Genomic DNA, 25,793 nt, shown 5'->3' on the forward strand with positions numbered 1-25,793 from the left:
CTCCGTGAAATATAACGCATCACAGTAATGAACTGAAATCCATAGAAACCTTTAAATGTAGCCTATGCAGCGTCGGCAATCTTAATTTTTTCAGCCACTGACTGCACTATTATATTAACAAGAAATTAAGATGCTATATATTTATATTTATATATATATATATATATATATATATATATATATATATATATATATATATATATATATATATATATATATATACTTCCTCTTTGATTCCCGGAGGCATAAATCGGGTTAAAACTCCAGTAGTTGAGCCCGGCTTTAAATACAAGATTAAAAAAAGCTATTCTCCCTCGTTAGATAAGCGGTTGAAAGTGGATAAAATAAACACATTTAAATGCAAGGTGTGAACGAAAATTGTTCCTTATTTGAAGGAAATGTAAAAATAAATAAAGTGTTTTTTTTTTATTAATGTAACGAGCTTATTTTCAACATTTTATTTCGTATGACATTTTCAGGCAATATGCAAATATTGCATATTTTGTTTGCACAACCATATATAATATACATGTCAACAAGGTTACTGATCTTCTGTACAATACATAAAATGAAAATTTGAGTTTATTTCTTATTTTGTGATTTGTGCAATTGTATTCATGGAAGGTGTGTTATTATTACTTATTATTGAGAGAAAGAATCAAGAAAAAGTTTGCAACTTCAAAAACATTTTCTTCATGACTTTACTGAAATATTGTACACAAATTTCATTGTCACTGGTGCTCAGTTTTGCTACAATAATGCTAAATACAATTGATGTACTTTACACACACACACACACACACACACACACACACACACACACACACATATACACACACACACGCGTGTGCGCGCACACACACACAAATAGTACATTTTATTATGCACATCTTAAAAATATATATTTTTTCTCTAATGAAAATTGCATATGTTGAAACAGAACACAAATAGATAAACATATTTAATATTCTAAAGTTTTTCTTGAGAAAATTGTTTGTCTATATATCGAATTCAGCCTATAATTGTTCTCTCTGTGTATGTTTGAGTGTACTGCTTGTACAGAAGTAATATATGTAAAATTAGGAAATTATGACAGATTGTGGTGTTTAATTTGTCATATATACTGGAATACCTAAATTTTGTTATTATGCACATCTGAAATAAAATGCATTTTTACTCTAATGAAAAATACATGTTGAATTAGAACACAAATAGACAAATGTATTTAATATTCTACAGTTTGAGTAAATGGTTTTGACTTTTGCAGCCTAATGTAAATGTTCTCTCTGTGTGTTTAAGTGTACTGCGTGCATAGAAGTTTTGAATGAATTTATGCTCTCAACGAATGTTTACTGCTGTATATTTGTATAAAAAAAAAATAAAAATTATGACAGATTGTGGTGTGTTTTGTCATATATACAGATTAAATTATAGTTTGTATCCTTTAAAAACTGTATTATGTAATATTTATTCACGTTGAAAAGGTTGTTTAAGCATTCATTTCGACGTTAAATCATTTGGATAGATTATATGTTGAATATATGTGGATTCTATGCTGTTCCAATTGACTTAAAATCAACATCATTTCAACGTTAGATAGACAAACCAATTAAGTCGATTATCTGTTGAAAATGTGTGGATTCTATAACGTCGTATCGATCGACTGAAAGTCAACATCGATTCAACGTTGGGTAAGTAACCAATTGCGTCGATTTCAGGTTAGATTTGAATGGAGTGCCTGACGTCGTTTCAACATTACCCCAATGAGCAAAACGATGCTGAATCAACGTCGGTGATCAACGTGGATTCGATATCAAAAGAAACGTTGATTTTAGGTTGAAATTATGTCATTTTGCTATCTGGGTCTCTTTCTCATTCGCATAGCAATATCCGTGATATTGCTAGACAGCCTGCTCCCGTCCCAAATTAAACCCGTTACCAACCGCTCCCGCGATTTATTCGGAAATTTATTTCCGCGCCTTTAAAAATGCCTTAACTGTTTCAGTATTAGTGTATATTATTAATTACCTCCGAGCAGGGGCGGACTGGGACTAAAAATCAGCCCTGGCACTGTAGCCACACCAGCCCACATTACCAACACAGCCCCATCCACAGACACGCACATTCACTACTTATATTGGTGTACAGATGGTGAAATAATGTAAGCAGTAACATATTTTACACAGCGGATGTCCTCCAAGTTTTAACCCATCATTGGGAAACCCCTATACACACACATACACATACATGCACTACGGACAATTAGGCCTACCCAATTCACCTTTAGCACATGTGTTTGGACTTGTGAGGGAAACCGGAAGGAAACCCATGTGAACATGCAAACTCCACACAGAAACTTTCGAGATTATTTCAGTGAATTTAATGCATTTGGCAGCGTCTGTATTTAGAGCAATTTTTGGCTTTCTCAGGGCTTTTCGGCACCGCCTTTTCTTTTTTTTTTAACGGTCCATCTCTGACAATTAGCTTGTGTTGCACTTACTGTTTGTTTGACATTCTTGCCAGATTTTGATTACGTCCATGTAACCTCTGATTGGGTCGGCCCATCTCGAAAACAGTGGGCCTTTGCCGATTGGGCCAATGCTTAACATTTAGTATTATTATTACTATCATCATCATCATCATCATCATATTATTCACATCTTACAAGAAATAAAAGCTGCCTGCATGTAAAAACAATACATATATGTATAAAAAAAAACGTTATTTAAAAAATAGCATAACGGCCCACATTTAAAAAATGGTCCGGCCCTTCTGGCATTTGCCAGAATTGCCAGGTGGCCAGTCCGCCCCTGCCTCCGAGCGTCTGGAGCGTGTCAAGATTTCTGCGTCTGGCTTCAAACGCCCCCACGTGTTCATTGTTTGTCAATTGTATTCTGAGGCGCAAGTCCATTAATTATGTAGCTCCCTCCAGCAACAAACGAGCAAGAGTCTTTGGTTTCTACTGACTGGTTTATTTTCATAGCAAGTCTTCAGTTCTCAACATAGAGCAAACCACAAGACATCAGGGGTGTACCAGACGTAAGAACTAAAAAACATACAACAAAGAATTACAACAGTGCATTTCCATATTAAATTAATCCAAATCACCACATTAAGGTCACACATAACAATGGATCACATAATCTTAACTAATACAATTTAACTTTATAAATAGCACCGCTCATAAACAAACAGTTAAATGCACACACCAAACAAACAACAACACCACACTTCAAATCAAACAAAACCAACAAATCATACAAAACAAACATACCTCATTGGCTGGTTACGGAAGGGAGAAACTCAAGAAAAGCATAAGCATTCCTTAGCTTGTTGAATGCTTGGAAGTGAATGCATTTGTCTCTCTACTCAGTGGTGCATCATTTTTATAGTTCCCCCTGAAATTAGCTCCGCCTTAATTAGTTCCTAAGTGAACTGGCATAAGATCTTAAACACATATGACATCTGCTACAAATTAAATAAAAACATCATTGACGCAGCTTCTTCTTCCGCAGTAAATTCTGTTTTTACTGTTGATATTTGGCGCAAGTTAACCAGGAAGTGACGATTGTGTTCTCTTCGACTCTTTGGATAAAAACGCTGCTTTATTTTTAGGCATTATTCCAGTTTTGCACAAATTTATGTAATAGCCTATATTTTGATGAAAACACAGCTATTGCCTACATTTTTGTCACACACAGAACAAAGTCACGTACGAGGCTTATCCTTTTTTTTCATAAATAATTAGCTTAACCTTCCACATGCACTGTTACTAGATTAATGGGTTTATTATTCTGTCTAAAAATTATTTTATTACTGCTTACCTTCTAAATGGTATATAAACCTCTATCACTTGATCAATAAAAAGGCAGACACAAGTGCACTGTTAAATCTATTAAAACTGATAAAAGTGTATAAAAGTTTAGAAAAAAGTATAAACGTCACAAATTACATTACTTATTTTATTATACTTAAATGTTTAAATACTTAAAATTAAAAATTAGGCATTAACTTGAGCAGCTGTTTTCCCACGCTAACTGTCTCTGTTTCACTGATGGTTGCTTCTTTTAAAATATATACACTCATATTTGCTATAACCTTGCATGAGCAGATCAAGTTCAGCCGGAGAAAGAAATGGTGATCTCTTTTTTTAAGATGTTGCCATGGTCACTCGTAATATCTGCGCTCAATTGATAATGCCTTTTTATAGTCACGGTGTGCGCGCTTAACTCTGAGTTGGTCTACTCGAAGTTGATTGACCCAGCTCAGATCAGCTATTCTGAAACCGAAAACTCAGAGTTTTTAATCTCTTGGTAAATCAACTCAGAGTTCAAGTTTAAACTCCGAGTTGTTTAAACTTTGAGTTGTTTGAACCTCCTTTCTGAAACAGGCCCCTGACGTCCATCAGTAAGTTAACTTACTCTTTACTGATCCTTCCTTTAACAAACGCAGATAAAGTATTCTTTGTAGCATGTAGTTTCCAAACGTTTCCAGTAGTTTCCAACTGCTTGGTTATAATGTTGATGTTTCACCTTTGGGTAGACCCTCGATAATATCCATCTGCAGTGTGATTTCAATCTACCGGCATGTTTGTGTGCGTGTGTGTGTGTGTCTGGGTTTCTGCGTCAGAGGGCGGGGCCTCAGGTTTGAAATCTCCCGGGTTTGCGCGTGCACGTGAATAACTTGGTTTCGTTCGTACGTCATGGCAAAACACCTAATGACTCGGTATCAAGGCGACTCGTTTGAAGCACTATGAGTCGACTCTTTTATAAATGAATCAACCGTTTTAAACACTGTATTCTTACAGATTAAAGCCTTAGCTGGATACTTCACTTCACTTAGAGCTGTGTTACACACTACATGGAGGGGAATTTTCAAAAACCCATAATATGGGCTCTTTAAGTAAGTTAACGTAATATTAACCCGGACGCTAACGTTACCAGTGCTAATTTGCTAACGGACTTTTACGAAGACTTACCACTCTTATATAACATAATATTCAACTGAATATTCATCAATTGCCTATAATAAAAGTGTGAGGAACAGTTTTATGTAGTATTTGCTTTGTTTTAGGGACAAAACTTACCTGAAAACAGTCAAAACGGCAGCTTGAGAGAAGTCGTGTTGTGTCTTTCAGGGGCCTGTTTCAGTAAGGAGGTTCAAACAACTCAGAGTTCAAACTTGAACTCTGAGTTGATTTACCGAGAGATTAAAAACTCAGAGTTTTCGGTTTCAGAACAGCTGATCTGAGTTGGGTCAATCAACTTCGAGTAGACCAACTCAGAGTTAAGCGCGCACACCGTGACTTTAAAAAGGCATTATCAATGGAGCGCAGGCATTACGAGTGACTATGGCAATATGTTATAAAAGAGATCACCATTTCTTTCTCCAGCTGAACTTGATGTTCTCATGCAAAGTTATAGCAAATATGAGTGTATATATTTGAAAAGAAGCAACCATCAGTGAAGAGGAGACAGTTAGCGTGGGAAAACAGCTGCTCAAGATAATGCCTAATTTCACTTTTTAAGTATTTAAATATTTAAGTATAATAAAATAAGTAATGTAATTTGTGACGTTTATATTTTTTTCTAAACTTTTTTTTATACATTTATTAGTTTTAAATGATTTAACAGTGCACTTGTGTCTGCCTTTTTTATTGATCAAGTGATAGAGGTTAATATAACATTTAGAAGGTAAGCAGTACTAAAAATAATTTTTAGAAAGAATAATAATCCCATTAATCTAGTTACAGTGCATGTCGAAGATGAATTTAATTTAATTATTTATTAAAAAAGGATAAGCCATTCTAGTACAGTTCTTCTGTCTGTGACAAAAATGCAGGCAATAGCTATTTTCCATCCAAATATATTACATAAATTTATGTGCAAAACTGGAATATTGCATAGAAGATGCGAATAAAATTCCATCCAACGAGTCAAAGAGAAAAAAATGGTCACTTCCTGATTAAACTGGCACCAAATATCAACAGTAAAAACAGAATTTACTGTGGTAGAAGAAGCTTCGTCAATTAATTCTTTATTTAGCCTAATTAATGTACTTGCGCCTCGATGTCAGAAGACAATGCTGAAACACAATGAACACGTGGGGGCGTCTGAAGCCATGAGACGCGGAGACTCTTGACACGCACCAGACGTTCGGAGGTAATTAATAATATACACTAATACTGAAACAGTGAAGGCATTTTAAAATGACTAACACAATATTTAAGACATGTTGCAGTGTGCTCAGCCTGCTGTTTGTCCATTCACACACATTTTCATTATCATATGATCATGATCTTTTTTTTAATGTACATACTGTAATTTGTTCAGTAAAAGTGTTTCCATCGTAGTTTATGCGCACATTTTCTATCGAATAAAAGTTTATCCTACTCAGTTATGCGCATTTTTTATACATATTTTAAAAAGTTATGTGCATCATGACGTTTCTATCAATCGTTTTTATGCACGTATCCAAAATGAGCATTAAAATAGGTGTGCGGAGACGTAAGGCTAAGGCGAGAAATGCCGCTTCATCTTTAAAAAAGGGGAGGAGACAGACAGAAACTCTGAGTTTAGAGAATAAAACCTGCTTTTGACCAGGTTAGATTCACAGAGTAAGTTACCACAGTAACTGACTCTGAGTTAAAATTACCTCTCTTTCAGAAACAGGCTTGACTTACCCTGCTTTCTCGAGTTTAACAAACCTGCCATTTTGAAACGGAAAACCCAGAGTTTCTCTCATTTCAGGGTTAAAATACTCTGAGTTTTCAGTTAACCTCCTTTCTGAAACAGGCCCCAGGTGGTGTTGTGTCGTGTTGTAGCTTCGTTTCCCATAGCAACATCCTCTGCGCTCCAGTGTTGGAATGAGACGCGCGCGCGCACATCAAAGTCATGCAGTATTACATTTATAAACATGATCACTCCATAGACTATTTAAATAATAACCTTGTATTTTATATCTTGAATTTAAAATGTATTTAGCTGTTTTATATACGCTATTATCTTTAAGACGAGCTTTATAGCCTACTAAACTGTTACAAAACAAACACTTTATTTGTGCATTAGATTCACTGTCAGAAATAAATAACCAATAAATATAAATGCAAGTATATATAAAACAAAGATGTCACTCTGTAAAAAGGTGTTTATTTTAATTAAACAGCCGAAATGCAGAACATAGTTGATTTTTACACAGGGAAAAATGTATTAGAAAAAGCCACAATAAAAAAAGCAAACAGCAGTTAACACCAGAAAAAAACACGTTTTCATTATTAAAGTATAACAATAAAACTTTTTATATTTTAATGAATTGAAATCATGTGTTGTAGGCATTTTGGTCAGTTTTACTGCATTAATGTGGGCTATTTAAAGCTGGACCAACCGACGCAGTAGACATGATGCATGGTGCGTTTGTCTAATTTATTATGCACGCAAAAACTTACTTTTAAACCAAATATGTTGCCGGATTCTTTCATGGGCATGCTTATGAAGTGCTTCGTCGGCCTCTGGTCGTTAACCGATGCAGAGCCGACGTTTGTTGAGCTGGAACGATAGAACACACGACCGAATGATCATGCGTATGTTTGGCCGATCATATATAGATGTTAGAATTAAAGAGGCCGACGTCGGCCGAAGGTCAACGTTGTGTGCTGTCTGGGAAAACTATCAGCTCTCCTCAGAAATAGTCTCCTCTTCGTTTCAAACAATCTTTTAAAACTCTCTTCAGCAGATTACAACTTTTGACGATGCACTTTCAGTTTTCTTTTTGCAAACGAGCCGCGTGCTCGGCCTAAACTGTAGCAGCTGTGCTGCAGAGGGCAGGTGCAATCGAGTGATGATTGACAGCTCTCTGAGCCACTAAAACGGGAATAATATTGCAGTCGACCAATAAGATCAAAATTCATGCAGCAATTGGCTCGTTTCTCTGTCAGTCAACCTTCTGGGAAGAAGGAAGTAGCTTCTGAATGAGCAGTGACTGAGAAATGCTGAAGGCCAAAACACTCGGCTTTGTTTTGATTTTAGTAACTATAACTTTGGCTTTTTATTCAGTTTGTGGTCTCGTTTTATCTGTAACACTGTAAGCTATGACATAAACTTGCCTTTTACTGCAAAAACTGCGTTTTTACGTGTGAGTACCATAAAACAGTGTAAATAATAGGTCTCCGGCAGAAATGGTGACATAAACAAATGAATAACCATCCATAATTCAACACTATTGTGTCGGTGGACTAAATGTGTTCGATGGGATGTTTTTCTGTGGACTCTTACCTTTCAAAATAAACCGTGATGTACAGCAATGAATGCGTGTGTGTGTTGGTATTACATGATATGTACGCCATATCTAATAAGCGTTTTCTGCTAAACTTACACAAATTTAGCAAATACATTCTTTATAAGCTTTCCACTGAAAAACAACTAGCTGCAATGGGTGCTTAGGGGATGTAGCTTTAAACTGATGTAGAGTTTTTCAAGATTACTCCTGTCTCTTTTGGTGTAATCTGTTCATAAACATGGACATATGGAAAAACAGCGCCTCAATGCGACCTCGTTGGGGCGCTGTGGAAGGGGTTAAAACTATTATGATTAGAAATGTGTTGAAAAAAATCTTCTCTAAGTTTTTCTCACCAAAAATAGAAACAGGGGGGCGAATAATTCTGACTTAAACTGTATATAAAAAGGTGTATATACATATATATATATATATATATATACATATATATATATATATATATATATATATATATATATATATATATATAAAATGGTGCTTTATAAAGGGAATTTTAAACAGTAATACAAAATAATTTATGTGACAATACAATCAAATTTTCATTTTAAATGAGGTCACACACACACACACACACACACACACACACACACACACACACACACACACACACACACACAGAGAAGAGACTCCAAAAAGTCTCACTAATACTGACATCTCTCCTCAGTCTATCAGACTTAAACACAGTTTTACTGATGATCCATACTCAACCCAAAACCCAGGATAGAGCGGCTCAGTGAATGTGGTCTGGACTGAGTGGATGAGGCTCATTGTGTCTCTATAGATGTTGTAGAAGCTCAGAGTTCCTGCACTGTGATCCACAAACACTCCTATTCTACGACTGATCCGCTTTACTGGGAGACGAGTCTGTGTGCTATTGTGTGTAAATAAGAAACTAAAAGAAGAGCAGAACAAACTCCAGGACTGAGCATTATGTCCAAACGAACTGTCTTTACTGTTTTCCTTTCTGCTGATGCTCTTATATGACACTGATATTTCTACATCTCCACTACAGTCAATCTCCCAGTAACAGCGTCCACACACACTCTCTCTGCACAACACCTGAAACACATCATCAAATCTGTCTTGATGATCAGGATATGGCTGTTTCTCTCTCACACAGTTTACCTTCGCCACATGTGTTACACTTTTGTTCTCCTCAGACAAAATTAGCTCAGTATTTGCTGTGTTTGGATCCAGTGTAAGAAAACAGGCATCTAAACACAAGAAGAGACACATTTATAACACAACATCCCCTTACTAAAGCTGTGTGTTTGTGTAAGTGAAAGAGAGAGAGTGTGTAGACATACATTTGTGCAGTCCTGCTGTAATCCTCTGCTCTCCTCCATGATCAAGACTGTAAACACACACAGATTGCCATTCAGTCAGTAAAGAAACACTGAACACACTTTATTTTCAGCAGATCTGCAGTCAGAATGATTCGGATCAAACATCACTCATTATGCAGATTCATTACAATAAGACATTTACAGTGTCCGCTGAATGCTGGATTCTGATTGGTTGATGAAGAATGGATTATATGAATGCATTAATTAATTAATGCATTAAAACAACATTGGTGTGTTTGTAGCTGTAAAATCAGCTTTTTATTGAGACATGGAAGTTTTAGATCAGATGTGAAAGTAGAAAACAGAATCTATATGCATATAGATTATATTTATTAAAATGATTTTACAAATCAAAAATAAAACTTAATGAAACATAATCAATAAAATTATATTTAATATTATAAGTAAAGGTATATAACTTTAAATTCACATTTTAATTTTCTATTAAATTAATAATTTTGAGCTGAAAGTATGTGAAAAAAAAATTATGTATGTGATTTCTGCAGATGTAATTGTTGTAAGTGTAACTAGTTGTCTTTGTCTCGATGTATTTGTAACAACAGTGTTTATCTGCAGGTTAAGTCATATATAAGACTTCTTAAGATTATATGAACGGAATTTCAGTTCCCCTTCGTGGGGAACTTCAGCACTATAAGTGGATTTGATGTTCTAAATCCACGTATGGGAGATTCGGTTCAGAAGCAACTTGTCTGAAAGAGTATTGAACGGGCCAATGAAGCAATGAATTGGCAGCGTAAACTTGCGCCTCTTGCTGTCTACAGCCACATCGAGCGAACGAGTGTCTCCCGGTCCAGAGCGAGTCCACGAAGCGGCAAATGGTCGAGCTGGGTTTTCTCCCTTGCCTGGCGTCCCTTTGGGTCCAGTCCTCCAGAGCGGTGCGTATTGTTGCAGTTTTTCTAAAAGAGCAACACAGTCGTGCAGCACGTCCTTTTCAGGATGGCGCTCCGACTGTGCGTTTCTGGTTGCGGGGGTTTCCTGGCTCCGAATGATGGGCACGATCACTGCATTACATGTTTGGGGGTCCAGCATGGTAATGTGGTGCTCGCAGGCTGTTCATGTCGTCGCTGCGATGCCATGACCGTCGCGCGGTTGAGATCGCGGCTAGCTTTTGTAAGAGAGCGAGCCACCCCAGTCGCCTCCTGCTCTGCAGCGGGCGCTCGGGCAGATCTGAGGGTTCCAGCGAGAGATAATCCGCCGCCTAAGGGCTCGCGGACCTCTTGCTCCTCCAAGCGCTCCATCCAAGCTTCGGGTACTGGGAGGGATCAGTCTAATCAAATGGTAGCTCTCACGCTTGCTGACACCGGAGATCAGATGTCCCCCGCGGCATTGGAGGGTGGGCTTTCATTGTCCGACGATGATCTGGACCCGCTCGCCCGCTTCTGGCAGGTGAGCGCTGTCAAAACGGATACTGAAACGGACATGTTAGCCGTGCTTTCCCGGGCTGCTTCGGCCATGGGTTGGAGATGGTTTATCCCCCAGCTCCGCAGCCGGACCGACTTGAGGGGCGTTCCCTTCTTCCCGGTGACGCACAGTAGGCTCACGCGGTCTTAAAGAGCACTTTTTTTCTGCTCGTGCTGCATGTCCCTCCACCCTCACCACTCTTGGTGGTGGAGCGGCCAGGGGGTATGTGGCGATTCCTCAGGTTGAGTGCGCGATGGCGGTTAATCCACGCGGCATCTCTTCTTGGCAGGGTCTGCCTCGTTTCCCATCCAAAGCCTGTGAGTTTTCGGCTCTGTCAGAGCTAGAGCTTACAAAGCTACGGACCAGGCTGCATCCGCCTTGCATGCGATAGCCACCTACCAGCGCTACCAAGCGCAGGCGTTGGCTGAGCTGCACGAGGGTGGGTCCAACCCAGGCTTACGAGCTCCGCACCGCCGCCGACTTAGCTCTTTGGACTACTGAGTATGCTGCGTGTGCTTTGGGGAGGACAATGTCCACACTAGTGATCCAGGAGCGCCACCCCTGACTAAAACTTGGCTGGTATGCCCGAAGTCGACAAAGTCCGCTTTCTTGACTCGCCCATATCCCAAGCTGGTCGACGACACTGTCTGCGAATTCACCCAGTAATTCGAGGCAGTGAGAGAGCAGTCTGATCGGATCCGTAAGCCCGCTCCGCCCGCCGTGCCATCCATACCTGCTCCTCGCCGAAGGCGCCTGCCTACGAGAGCTGCACCGTCCTCGCACACGCCTCTGGCGAAGCGAGCGCGTCGAGCACCTCGGAAGCAGGCAGGTCCCCCTGCCTAGAACGCCGCTAAGTCCGGCAATGGACCGCGAAGCGTCCCTGGGACAGGTCATCTGGAGAAGAGGGAACTTGCTCTTCCCCGCTGGAGGGTGGGGCGCCATTTCCAACAGCACCTTTCACTGCCATGAAAGTCTCAGACTGGCAGATTTCGGGCTGCTCCAGATGTGACAGCCCGAAATCTGCCAGTCTGAGACACTGTGCTCTCTAGCTCGCAGGTTCGGTGTGCTCCGCCAGTGGCTCACGAGCACTGCAAGCCCTGCCAGTCTGGGACGCGCCACCTCTCAGCTCGCAGGGTCTACATGCTCCGCTAGCGGCTCACGGGTGCTGGGGGGACGGTCTCCCTTCTCCCAGCTCCCAAGCCCCTTTTCCGGAGTCAGGGTGCGGAGCCAGAGCGAATCGCTCTTCTCTAGCTCTTCTGTGGGACCCTCCCGCTCCCCGGATCAGCACACCCGCTCCGAGCTGCCCCTCCGCGGGTACGTCAGCGATTGCTCTCGAAACGGCCTACCAAGTTCACGAGTGTGCATTTCACCAGGGTCAATCCCCTGTCCGCCCCTGTCTTGCGAGAAGAGATTGCTGCCCTCCTGGCGAAGGGTGCAATCGAGCCGGTCCCTCCAGCCGAGATGGAGAGTGGGTTTTACAGCCTGTACTTCATCGTACCCAAAAAGAGTGGTGGGTCACGGCCAATCCTAGATCTGCTCGTTTTGAACCGCTGCCGTCACAAGCTGTCGTTCAGAATGCTTACGCAGAAGCGCATCCTCCGATGCGTCCGCCCTCAGGATTGGTTTGCAGCCATAGACCTGAAGGATGCGTATTTTCATGTCTCCATTCTTCCACGCCATCGTCAGTTTCTGCGGTTTGCGTTCGAAGGTCGAGCATGGCAGTACAAGGTCCTCCCCTTCGGGCTCGCTCTGTCTCCACGGGTCTTCACCAAACTCGCGGAGGGTGCCCTAGCGCCCCTTCGGCTCGCGTGCATCCGCGTACACCATTATCTCGACGATTGGCTGATTTTAGCCCACTTTCGGGAGTAATTGACTGCGCACAGAGACGAGGTGCTCCGGCATCTTCGCAGATTGGGGTTGCAGGTCAACTGGGAAAAGAGCAAACTCGCCCCGGTGCAAAGGATCTCTTTTCTCGGAATGGAGCTGGACTCGGTCACCATGGCACTGGCTTTAAGATCGAGTTCCAAGACGCGCATGGCATGCGGGCACACACCGAGTCTCTGTTACTGCGCTGTGTCGCCGCACCCTCAGCCCCTGGAACAACCCCTCGTTCCTGCAGGCCGGTGTGCCTCTGGGACAGGCGTCCAGTCGTGTTGTTGTCTCAACAGATGCTTCTAGCACAGGCTGGGGAGCCGTATGTCGCGGGCATGCAGCTGCGGGCCTGTGGGTAGGTGCCCAGCTACATTGGCATATCAATCGCCTAGAGCTGTTGGCAGTGTTCCTTGCTCTCCACCGTTTTTTTCCAGTGCTGGAGCAACAACACGTGCTGGTCAGGACGGACAGTACGGCGGCGGCAGCATATATCAACCGCATGGGGGGTATGCGCTCTCGCCGCATGTCTCAGCTCGCCCGCCGTCTGCTCCTTTGGAGTCACCCGCAGCTGAAGTCAAAGCGCCATTCACATCCCAGGTATGCTCAACCGTGCAGCCGATGCGCTCTCACGGCAGCAGATTCACTCTGGAGAATGGAGACTCCACCCCGAGTCTGTCCAGCTGATATGGGCACGATTCGGGGAGACCCAGATTGATCTGTTTGCTCCCCCGAGAACGCTCATTGCCAGTTGTTTTATTCCCTGACCGAGGGCACTCTCGGCACGGATGCACTGGCCCACAGCATACGCAAGTATGCGTTTCCCCCAGTGAGCCTGATTGCGCAGTTACTGTGCAAGGTCAGGGAGGACGAGGAGCAGGTTCTGTTAGTTGCGCCCCTCTGGCCCAACCGGACCTGGATATCAGAGCTCTTCCTCCTCGCGACGGCCCTCCCATGGCAGATCCCTTTGAGAGAGGACCTACTTCTCAGGGACAAGGCACCATCTGGCACCCTCGTCCCGATCTCTGGAACCTCCACGTGTGGTCCCTAGACGCGAGGAAGACTTAGGTAACCTGCCGCCCAGTGGTTGATACCATCACTCAGGCTAGAGCCCCCTCCACGAGGCGCGCCTACACCCTAAAGTGGAGTCTATTTACTGAATGGTGTGTCTCTCGCAGAGAAGACCCCCGAAACTGCCAGATAAGTGTTTTGCTCTCTTTCCTTCAAGAGAAGCTGGATAGCAGGCTGTCGCCCTCCACTCTCAAGGTTTACGTGGCTACCATCTCCGCTCACCAAGACGCGGTGGCTGGCAGCACCGTGGGAAAGCATAACCTCATTATCCGGTTCCTCAGAGGTGCTAGGCGAATTAATCCACCCCGCCCCCCTCTCATGCCCTCATGGGATCTCTCCCTCATTCTTACAAGCTTGCGTACAGATCCCTTTGAGCCACTCGAATCAGTATCCTTAAGATTTCTGTCCTTGAAGACAGCTCTGCTGGTCGCGTTGGCATCCATCAAGAGGGTCAGGGACCTGGAGGCATTTTCAGTCAGTGACTGGTGCCTAAAATTCGGGCCGGATTACTCTCACGTTATCCTGAGACCCTGCCCAGGTTATGTGCCCAAGGTTCCTACCACACCTTTCAGAGATCAGGTAGTGAGCCTGCAAGCGGAGGAGGCAGACCCAGCCCTTTCTTTGCTTTGTCCAGTTCGCGCTCTGCGTATTTGTCTGGACCGCACTCAGAGTTTTAAATCATCTGAGCAGCTCTTCGTCTGTTATGGGGGTCGGCAGCAGGGAAGTGCTGTATCGAAACAAAGATTATCCCACTGGATTGTGGAAGTCATTACTCTCACTTAATAGAGCCGAGGTGAGCCATGTACCCCGAGAGTGTGTGCGCACTCCACTCAGAGCATCGCATCCTCTTGGGCGCGTGCTCGCGGTGCCTCTCTAACAGACATCTGTAGAGCTGCGGGCTGGGCGACACCCAACATATTTGCAAGGTTTTACAATCTGCGAGTGGAGCCGGTTTCCTCAAGGGTATTAGGTAACCCTTGGTGATTGAGGAAACAACTCGGTGAAGGTGTTGAAACATGCTTGTTGCGCCATTCTCCCTAACACGGAGGTACGCGCGCCTTTCTTTCTGTCAGTAAAGTTCCCCGTCAGGTGAGCCCTGCAGATTCCTCTGAGGCCCCCAGCACTGACTCAGCAGAGGAGTCACTTGCTGGCCCACTATGCTGTAGGTATGCCCACTGGTCAGCCCGCGTTTTGGGTATAGGTGCCCGCTATGCGTGATCCCCACTAGGCGATCCCATATGCTTACTCTGCCACGGTTCAGTCCCCCCTCTCGGGCGGACCCATGTCTTCCCTCTCCGCTTACCACTTTTTATTATGCGTACTCCCCTCCCTAGGGCTAGTCCATATGTACTTTGCCATCATATCTCCCCACTGGGTAGCAGATGGCCTCAGCAGCGTCCTCCCTATCGGGACTGCACGCTTCCCAACGTACTGTCGTATTATTCCTAGAATTATCTAGACGCTTGCGACTTCCCAAAAATATATCTAAATCCGTAAAACTTCTGTTGAAGTAGGATAAGTAAGGGCCAGGGACCATGTTGGAGGACCGCGCCTCTCATGATGTAGGAGCTTTCACGCTTGCTTGACTATCCTCTCATCGGAGGCGTTGGTAAGGTGCAGTCATTATGGCGTTTTCCATAGCTTCTCCCATTCGTGGATTTATAGATCAAATCCACCAATAGCATTGAAGTTCCCCATCTGAAGGGGAATGCTCTGGTTACTAAAGTAACCCTCGTTCCCTGAGGAGGGGAACGGAAATGCTATTTACCATCGCCATAATGACTGTCCCTTAGCTGTTAGTTCAAGTCTCTTCAGCTTAAAAGGATAGCGAGTGCTTGCTCCACCTGTGCTTATATGCGGATATAATAGGTAATGAAGCACACGGGCGCAAGCTTACGCTGCCAATTCATTGGCATTCATTGGCCCGTTCCATACTCTTTCAGACAATTGGCTTTCTGAACCGAAACCTCCCATTGTGGATTTATAGATCAAATCCACCAATAGCATTTCCGTTCCCCTCCTCGGGGAAAGAGGGTTACTTTAGTAACCAGAGCGATTTATTTAGTGCTAAATGCTAAGGATGTTTACTAATAGCCCGGTTGGCCCAGTGGAAAAGAAAAAAATATATAAATTTTGTTATTTCTTAAACATAATAATGGTCATGGAGGGATTTAAAAACATATAATAGTTTGTACTGAATTCAAAACTGGATCGGTAACCAGTACAGGTGTAATGCGCTCTCCTTTTTTTGTGCCTAAGTTTGTGCCTTTAACTTAGCAATAGATCTAAGATAGAAAAATATATTTTTGACAACCGCATTAATTTGGCAATCAAATTTAAGCTTAAAGTCAAAAATAAAACCAAGAATTTTTACAGAGGAATGTATTTTTTCCAGGAGGCCATATCAGATTGTCAGAATCTGAACCTTTTTGACCAAAAACAATAAATTCACACTTCCTCATTCGGTTTAACACTTCACATCAGCCATACAATTAAACAAACCTAAAGGGAGAATTGATCCCCAGATTTTATGGGGAAGTAGATTTAAGAATCACCAGCTTATAGATGGTAATTTATTCCATGCTTCTCAATTTTTTTTAACGAAAGTAAATAAAGAAAAAACAAAACAGGACCTAGTATCGAGCCCTGTGGAACCCCAACATTCATTGTATGACAGAAGAACAAGAGTTACCCAAACCGACTGAGACAGTTCTATCTTTAAAATAAGAAGAAAGCCAATTCAAAGCTAAACCCTGGATACCAACATGTTCTTTAAGTCAGTTATTAACCTAGTTAAGCCTTCAAATGTCACTTTAAGCTGAATACTAATATCCTGAAACATATCTAGTAAAATTTTATGTACTGTCTATCATTGCAAAGATAAAATAAATCATAAAACTATAATGTTTAGAAATGTGTCGATCCTTTCTCTGTTAAACAGAAATTTTGGGAAAAAATATCAAAGAATTAACATTTAACAGGAGAGCTAATAATTTTAACTACAATGGAATATTTCTTCAGCTTTTTATTTATACTTTATATATTAAGTTATTTTCGTGTTATGTCAGAAACAACAATGCACTCAAAGCCTCACACACACAAATTTCTTACTTGACATTGTTCTGAAACATTTGTCCAGATTTGGATTAATATCTGAAATATGAGTTAAATAGGTTACACAGCCTTGTTTTCAAAATAAATATTCACAACTATTATGAAAAAAAGATCAGAATGAGAATAGTTTCAGTTTAATAATAAATAATAAATGGGTTTAAAATTAGTTTTGGCTTTACATGAGGCTAGACATTGGTTATGCTGTAATTGAAAAGATCTTTAGCAAAAAAACAAAAAAACTTTTTTGCAAAAATAAACTAAACAAAAAAGAAAATAATAATAAAATTATTTGATTTATGAAAATTAATACAAACAATTTGGACACCTCCCTTTACATTATCATTATTTACTTTTGTGCATGAAGCAATTCAGTAAGGTAATGCAGTTGATTGATGGTTTATTCTTTTTTTTTGTTAGTTTTTTGTTTATGTAATTGTGGTTAAGTGTGAGTACTTATTGTGTTAAGTGTGCCAAGCACCCTACGATTGTTAGAATGAATTGCCCCAAGGGGATTAATAAACACTTTAACTAAATAATTGCAGCCTTAATGAGTTTTTTTTAAACTTTTGACTGGTTCATTCATTTATTTTCTTTTCGCCTTAGTCCCTTTATTAATCCGGGGTCGCCACAGCGGAATGAACCACCAACTTATCCAGCACATTTTTATGCAGCGGATGCCCTTCCAGCCGCAACCCATCTCTGGGAAACATCCATACACAAACATGGACAATTTAGCCTACCCAATTCACCTTTACTGCATGTCTTTGGACTGTGGAGGAAACCGGAGCACCTGAAGGAAACCCACGCGAACGCAGGAAAAACATGCAAATCTCCACACAGAAACTCCAACTGACCCAGTCGAGACTCAAACCAGCGACCCAGCGACCTTTTTGCTGTGAGGCGACAGCACTACCTACTGCGCCACTGCGTTGCCTTGACTGGTTCAACTACGGTAAAATAAATAAATAAACAACTTTCATGTAAACACATCTAAATAAAGCAGCATCAGTTCATTGTGGTCTCCTGAGGTCATATGAGTCATAATTCAAACTTATTCCAGAGAAAGTAAATTTTATTTTTTTTTCTACAAAGATCCGCTGTTTTTGTTATTTGTGGGCTTTCACTAGTTCAGGCGGACGTCGTTATGATTTGTGTTTGAATGCTGAAGTGCAGGAACTAATTAACAAACTCTAAATTCTCTCAAACTGAGAATTCTGCATTGCACATTTTTCATACAGATTACTAAAGCAAAGGACATTTATTAAGTGCATTCAGACTTTATGCAGGTGTGTCTCAAATATTTGCAAAGATTCAGCTGTTTTTTCTGACGCATTTGCCAGTCATGTCAGAAAACACAGAAAGAGACACATATTGGTTTGTTGTAATTTTGAATAAATACAAATAAAAATAGACCCTTTACAGTTTTCAAATCTGTGTTTGTCTCATCAGTACGAACAAAAGTGAGCATTTTAAGCTCTTTATATGTAATGCATGCTAAACGCGTATGTGTTTGCCAACCTTAGGGGATTAATTCACACTGGATTCCTTGATCATAAACATTATTGTAATGCTCTACAAGCTGTATATTCTGTATGCCTTAACCCCATAACCCTCACAGAAAACTGATTATCAGAAAAATACATTTTTTGTTTGTTTTTAAATATTAACGCACAAAGGCAGTGATGCTCCACATACTTGAGTTTGTCCAGTGTGTAGTTTGGATCCTCCAGTTGTTCAGAGAGCAGCTTGACTCCTGAATCTCCTGGATGATTGTAGCTCAGATCCAGCTCTCTCAGGTGTGAGGGGTTTGAAGTCAGAGCTGAAGACAGAAAACCACAGCCTTCCTCTGTCACCATACAGCCAGACAATCTACAAACACAGCAATAGTTCACATCACACAGTTGGACAATCACACATCTCTTTGTGTTGTGAAGATGCTGACTGCTGTTTCTGCTCATGTCAACAGCAGTGATGAACACACACATCCTGATTAGCTCTCCTTATTGATCGAGCCCTCGCATCAGCAAACACACTCAACAAGGACTAAAAATAATAATATGTTTTAACTGTACAGAGCAAAGACATTGCTCATAATACATCACACTAAACTGTAAAGTCTGCTGTGAGGAATAAGCCACATTTGACCTCAGAAGGACATCTTAAAGTAAAGTATAAAGTGTTGATTTCATTATTTATATTTAGATTATATTGTGGATCATGTTGCAAATAAACTAAAACACACACACAACCCCATTCTCTTAGTGTCTTTGTCTCCTGTCTGACAGTCACTAGGGCTGTAGTCAAATCCACCTTTGTCGAGTCCAAAAGTGATTTGATGTCAAGTAAAGTGCTACGCTAAATAATTCTCCACTTAATTAATTGTATTAGTTTTTGTTATGACAGACATTCTAAAATAATAATTTTGTATTTTTTGCAATGATCAAAAAGGATGAGCAGAGTAACAACACTGTAGAATCAAGTTTCGCTATTTTATTTATTGCATTGTAATTCCACTAGTTGTATAAGCCATTACAAACATACAAACAAACAAATAAAAAAACCCTCCAAAACTCAATTGCAGATTAACTACAATAAACATGTTCACATTTCCCCCCTTTTTTTTTAAAGAATCCAGTATGATAAATATTTTTTATTAATGATATGATATATTCCGTTCAATTGCCCTGATCAGGTTATGGTTAATATTCAGATAACAAGCAGTGGTTGTCGGTTTGGATAATTAACTAAAATAAGCATCTATAGTTTGCCTGCATGCAAGCAGTCCTTCAAAAAGGGTTTGCATGACTGTTATAATGCTTAACAGTGATGCCTTAACTATAATAGTGTAAATAATAAACCTGATGTGATGCTTAAGAAAGTTTAGGTTCAACATAAATTATATATTTTATAGTTTTTGCCTTTTTAGCTGGCAATTGTGGAAGGTTAAATCTAGTTTTGAATTGTCAAATGCTTTATATACGCAGGTGCAGATTTCTTTTTTATTATTAATAAGCACATTATAAACTGATTACAGAATCTAGTTAGCTGTTTGCTAGCACCCAGATTAACATTACCAGTATTATTTTTCCCTTAGCAACCAGGTCTCTTAAGAAATAGAATGTTGTCCCACGTTTTTCTAAATGAACATGATTGATACACACTTGCACAGCGCACTCATATGGAGGTGGAGCAATATGACAACGCTTATCAGATAAGAATATCAATGCCCCTTCTAAACACACTGTGGATTTAACAAGTAATGTTACACGTTTTCTGAACAAGCACACTCAACAACTGGCTTTGTTTCATAGGTGAAATAGCATACAGTATGTTATTGCTGGATTTGGTTGAGACTAATGTCCAAGTTTGAGTAAAAATATTAATGAGTTTGGCGATAGAAAAAACGTCTTGAATCCGGACTCGAGTACTAAAACCAGGGCTCGACATTACCTTTTTTGTAGTTTTCCAAAGTTACTAGCTACTCTGCATTTTCAGTGGCCACAATTTTGTTATAAGTAAAATACATTTAATATGCTTAAATTTGTGCATGCTAAAAGTACCACCAAAATTATAATATTAAATATAATTTGTGAAAAAATATGATTAATAATATCTGAAGTGGATCAAAATCTTTCATTAAAGTTGAAGTAAAACCAAAACAGCTATTCTTGTCTTAGAACACATTTGATTAACTTTTTTTATCCACTTCAAATGTTGACTTATACATACACTATCTGCTTGTTAAGTGTGACGTCACACGAAGCGGCTTCCGGGTCCAAGCGCTCTATTCAACTAAATGGGGAAACTCATGAAATGGTAATAATAAATGTTTACAAAACAATTTAATACTTTCGAAAATCACAATCGCAATATATATGTCCATGCCTAATATCCGATGGCCAGAAAGTGATTCATTTTTTATAAATTGTTACATTTTTGGTATTTGTTATGCAGCAAGCCCTGAGATTGTTGTGTACACTATGATTTTATATAAAATTAACTTTAATGTGTGACAGGAATAAAACGTGATCATAAACGAATGATTTCTCCACTCAAATGAATGGCGGCTTGGACCCGGAAACAGTATTACATACGTCACAAACATGTCACCACTTAACAAGCGGATAGGCCATACCGTATAAATAGAGTAACTTCTAATGAATATAACAAAAATGTAAACTGTTAAGACACTTTTAATGCATATTTTTAAACTATTAACTATTTATTTCAAAAGAAAAAAAAAACTTCTTAAAAGTAAGCTCTGCACTAAAGTACAAGGGGGAAAAAAATCAATTACAATTACCAAAACTTGAATGTACACAGGGTATATGTAGGAAGCAGAGAGAGAAATTCAATACCTTTAAGACCTTTTTAAAGAGTCTGTTTATACATTTTAAAACTTTATTGCCATTTTAGGTTTCAACCGATACCATTGATTGTCAACATTTGAACTTGCAGTATATTTACCAAATTCAGTAACAAAAAGTAAAACTAAAAAGCTGCTTGTGAAAACTCCTATTTAATGCAATATAATTCAGAACGGTGGGAATGAAGCACAAGACAATTATTTACCTGACTGCTGCTGTGAAAGGTTCAGAAGAAAATAAAACAATTCGAAAAAAAAAAATTGTGTGGATGATCATTACAAATTTCTTAAATATATAAATTATGTTTTTACATTGTAAGATGCATTCTAAGGGATCAGGTTTCACTGCCTATTTGTAAGAGACAGTTTCATTTCTCCAAAGCAATGCAAATAGTAAGTTTGAGGCACTTCAGGTCTGACTGCCTATGTGTGAAATACAGTACCATGTCTCCGAAGTAATGCATATTGTAAGTTCTAGGCATGGCTGTGTCTATTGTCTAACAAATGGCCAAGTGATACTTTCAGGGCAAGACCCAGATACAAGATTGGCAAGATTGGATTTTTCAACTAAAACTGTCATGGAAGTTTTTCTCTCTACTAATAAGCATTGCCCCTTAAATTGTGTTTTAACTGAGTGCCAGGCTGCAATAGTTATTTTATTTATTTTTTTTATAAACGACACAGCAACAGCGAGTTCTCATTAAAGGATCCTGATTTGAAGATGCCCAAAAATTCTCCTGGTATATCTCTTCTTTAATTCACAACATGGGGCTTGACAAACTCTGACATTTAAACAAATTAATACAACTTTAGACTCCTATTTAATACAATTCAACTTATTCATGTATATAACAACACTGATCTTGATTTTTCATGGTCGACTGTGATTTTCCAATACCAGATTTTTGAAACCAGAAAAAAATAAAGAGTATGTGACATCTAATGTGTTTTTTTCAAATGCTGATTAAATATACTTACAAATTTAAATAATAAATTAAAAATATTATATTAAAAACAATCTATTTTTGTGAAAGTATGCTACATGAAACCTACATATAGACTAATAGTAAAAATGCTAACTAAATCTCTTCCAGATGGCACCTATAGACCAGCAGGATTAATGTTGTTGCATTGATTAGTGTAGTAAACAAAACAGGGATCAATTTCATTAACTACATAGCATCCCAATTTTGCAGATTAAATTCAGGCAAAATTTAGCATACAACTTTACATTACATAATCATAATTATACAAAATTTAATACCATGAAAAATAGCATGTAAGACTTTATATTACTTTAATGACCTTCAACTACTCTAAATTGATTTGTAAACTTTTAATACTTTTAAGACACCCTGACAGATCTATTAAAATGTCATAATCATCTTTAATCATCAGATGCATGCCTTCATGAATTAAAGGTGCAGTAGGTGATTGTCTTCAGAATTGTTTTTTTGTTGTTGTGCTGGTCACTTCACATTCTGATGTAATGATTATAAAAAAATCTAAATTTATTTATGTGTAATTTTATATTTTGAATAAAGCCTAGGACAAAAAAATAATAATAATCCGATGATCATTTGCACGTTCACGTGCAGCACGTGACATGCTACTGAAGAGAGAGTGTCAGTAGGCAAACCCAGCATCAACCTGACCTTCTTTCTGAAAGACCAACGTGGCCTTTCAGATGTTATAAGGAAAACTTTATGTAAACTTGAAGCATGACAAACAATACAGCAATTTGTGGGTTAAATACCTGTTTTGTATGGAGCCTATTATTGCGTTGTAGTGATAGTTGCTGTGTGTGCCGTTGTGATGCCGTTTGCGGTCAACAAAAAATACGACTACTCCACTCAGGCTTCTCTCCTCCTCACCTGTTTGATTGTGCACGCGCTTTATATATTCTAGCAGGTGCCAGTTATGCCCACGTGACCAAAACAAAAAACGTCACTGTGAAACCCAAACTAATCAGTATACAAATAAACATTATAATTAAATGAAAAGTAATATGGCTCCTATAGTTGTAAATACATATAATTAGTGTGTGCGTTTGTATTATTGTATTGGTTTAAATTCTAATAAGAAAGAATTGTCAAAAGGGCCCCAAACACAGACTGAGATTGTTATGTATGTATATTTTTTGACAGAGTTGCCAAAAGGTTTGACAAATTCTTAAATATATCTTAACTAAACTAAATCAACATTAAAACAAAAATAGGATAATATAAAAATATAAATAGAGAACATAGAGACAATTACTTAAAATGGCCTTTAAAATAAACTGCTTACTTTAACTGTCATATTTAAGTATATTAGAAAAAAGAGAAGCTTTAATTTGAAAATGCAACATTTTGCCGTTTACCCAGTAATAGTTTTAAATATATTTGGCTATACACGTAGGTTTGTATAGATATGAATATAATCACATCCCTGCCAATGTTTTTTCTTCTTCTGCCAATACACTGAATGGGGGTTCACATTTCTTAACCCAATTTGTAACCATATATTTGTGGTCATTGTTGAGCGTAAAACCATTTACCTCAGTGTCTCCAGTTTACAGTTTGGACTCTTCAGTCCATCAGAGAGAAGCTTCACTCCTGAATCCTGCAGGTCATTGTTACTCAGGTCCAGCTCTCTCAGCACACAGTTTGGGGATTGTAGAGCTGAAGACAAACTCTCACAGCACTGAACAGTGAGATTACAGCCCTGTAGCCTGTGTAGAGGACAAACACAATATTTATATGGTCATCTGGGGGCTCATGCATCAACAATGCATGTGCATACAATGAATATGCATAGACCAGCTTTCACGCTCATGGTCAGGACATACTAACATCAAAATTAATATGAGAATGTGCATTCCTCCACACCACCTTTATAACCAATGTAAAATTACATATTTAATGCTTTGTTTATTCTCCGCAAATAAACATGTAGAAAATTATAATACTAATGTAGATTAACTTGCATGCATATCCACATTAATAATCTGTGACAAATTATAATGCAGATTAAAGTGCTTGCATATCTACACCATTATTACGGTAGTAAATTAGCTCAAGGTTATTCTTCCCGCGCCTTTCCCGCCGTTATAATGTTGCGAGTTATGATTTAGATTTCAATGCTCGCGTACCTCGCGCCTAGCGGGAGGAAGATTCATTTGAAATGGGCTTGAATAAAGAGGCAGAAGAGGAAGAGGAAATGATGGGAAAACCTCAGAGTTTGTAAGCACAAACCAAGCAAACCAAACGTAATCAAATTCAATATAACCCTTCTATTGTCTCTTTAGGGTTGAATTTAGTTCACACCAGTTTAGATGTTGGGAGAAAGGTGATACTTGTGGTCTGTTCGTGATGTCCGAGCTCCCGTTGTTGAGCACGTGGTTGGTTGGGTGATCCTTTGTTCTCCTGAGGGTTGTAGTGTTTGAAGTTGGAGCCGCAAAAGTTTCTGAACAGTGAAATGTCAGAGCGCGGTGCGATTAACCCTTTCCGTCTGGGTTTCCGCCTGCTTTCTTGAAGGTTTTGATACTTAGGTTTGTTAGGAAGTTGTTGAGTTGGAAGGTTTCAAAACAGCGTGGTTAAGAGCAGAGAGGGGTGCGAAGAGGGAGTTCGAAAAGAGAGTTTGAACAGAGAGAGAAGGGCGTAGCTCTTGGTCCTAAGCATATATAGGGCAGGTTCGGATCCACCCTTCATGGAAAGTTGACCAATTAGAAGCTAACTTCCTGGAATACTAATTTTACAACCCGTTGTTCGAGGCAGGAGAATTTGCATATAGGCAAATTTTATGCAAATCGGGACAAAAATGTTACAGTCTCTTAAAACATTAAAATGTTGCACTCATATTAAAATAAAATGTCAACTATCGATTTGTACAGCGAGTAAGCTTTTCGAAAAGTCCAAACTTGAACAGTATAAGAGGATGTTTAGCTTAGGTACAGTTAACATTATATGCAGGGGTATTAAAACCAAAAATATTAATACAAGATAAAGGGAAAATTTGCAAAACATATGATTAAACATAAAGAGATTTAAGTTTATATGAAAACATCAGTGTTAAACAAGCATTTTAAAGAGTCTTTGGGTCATAAATACCTTGAAATCAGGTTTCGAGTCTCTAGACACCAGTATTAAACCAGTATTAAAAATAGCGTTGTGGGCCTAATTAAGCATATACATGTGTGCACAGTTTAAAAACTATGCAGATTAATTCCTATTATTAAGAATATGTATTATTGTCAGTCACTTTAAACATTTTAAATAGTCTGAACATTAACTGTGCTTGCAGGTAAAAAATGTGCTTTTAAAGGTTCATAA

The 25,793-nt window shown here is 39.4% G+C and overlaps 1 protein-coding gene across 1 annotated transcript in view; it reads right to left on the minus strand.

The window, feature by feature from the left end:
- Positions 1 to 25,793, minus strand: part of LOC108183562 (NLR family CARD domain-containing protein 3-like) — a 163,471-nt gene that overhangs the window by 53,049 nt on the left and 84,629 nt on the right. The window contains exons 10-13 of the mRNA XM_087248506.1: positions 24,020 to 24,193; positions 18,810 to 18,983; positions 9,600 to 9,646; positions 9,418 to 9,506 (exon numbers count right to left, since the gene is read on the minus strand). Of these exons, the coding sequence (XP_087104632.1) occupies positions 9,418 to 9,506; positions 9,600 to 9,646; positions 18,810 to 18,983; positions 24,020 to 24,193 (484 nt within the window). The remainder of the gene's footprint in view (positions 1 to 9,417; positions 9,507 to 9,599; positions 9,647 to 18,809; positions 18,984 to 24,019; positions 24,194 to 25,793) is intronic.

The sequence above is a fragment of the Danio rerio genome, chromosome 4 (assembly GCF_052040795.2).
Source record: "Danio rerio strain M-AB ecotype USA chromosome 4, GRCz13ab, whole genome shotgun sequence".
In the NCBI taxonomy this organism is placed as follows: domain Eukaryota; kingdom Metazoa; phylum Chordata; class Actinopteri; order Cypriniformes; family Danionidae; genus Danio; species Danio rerio.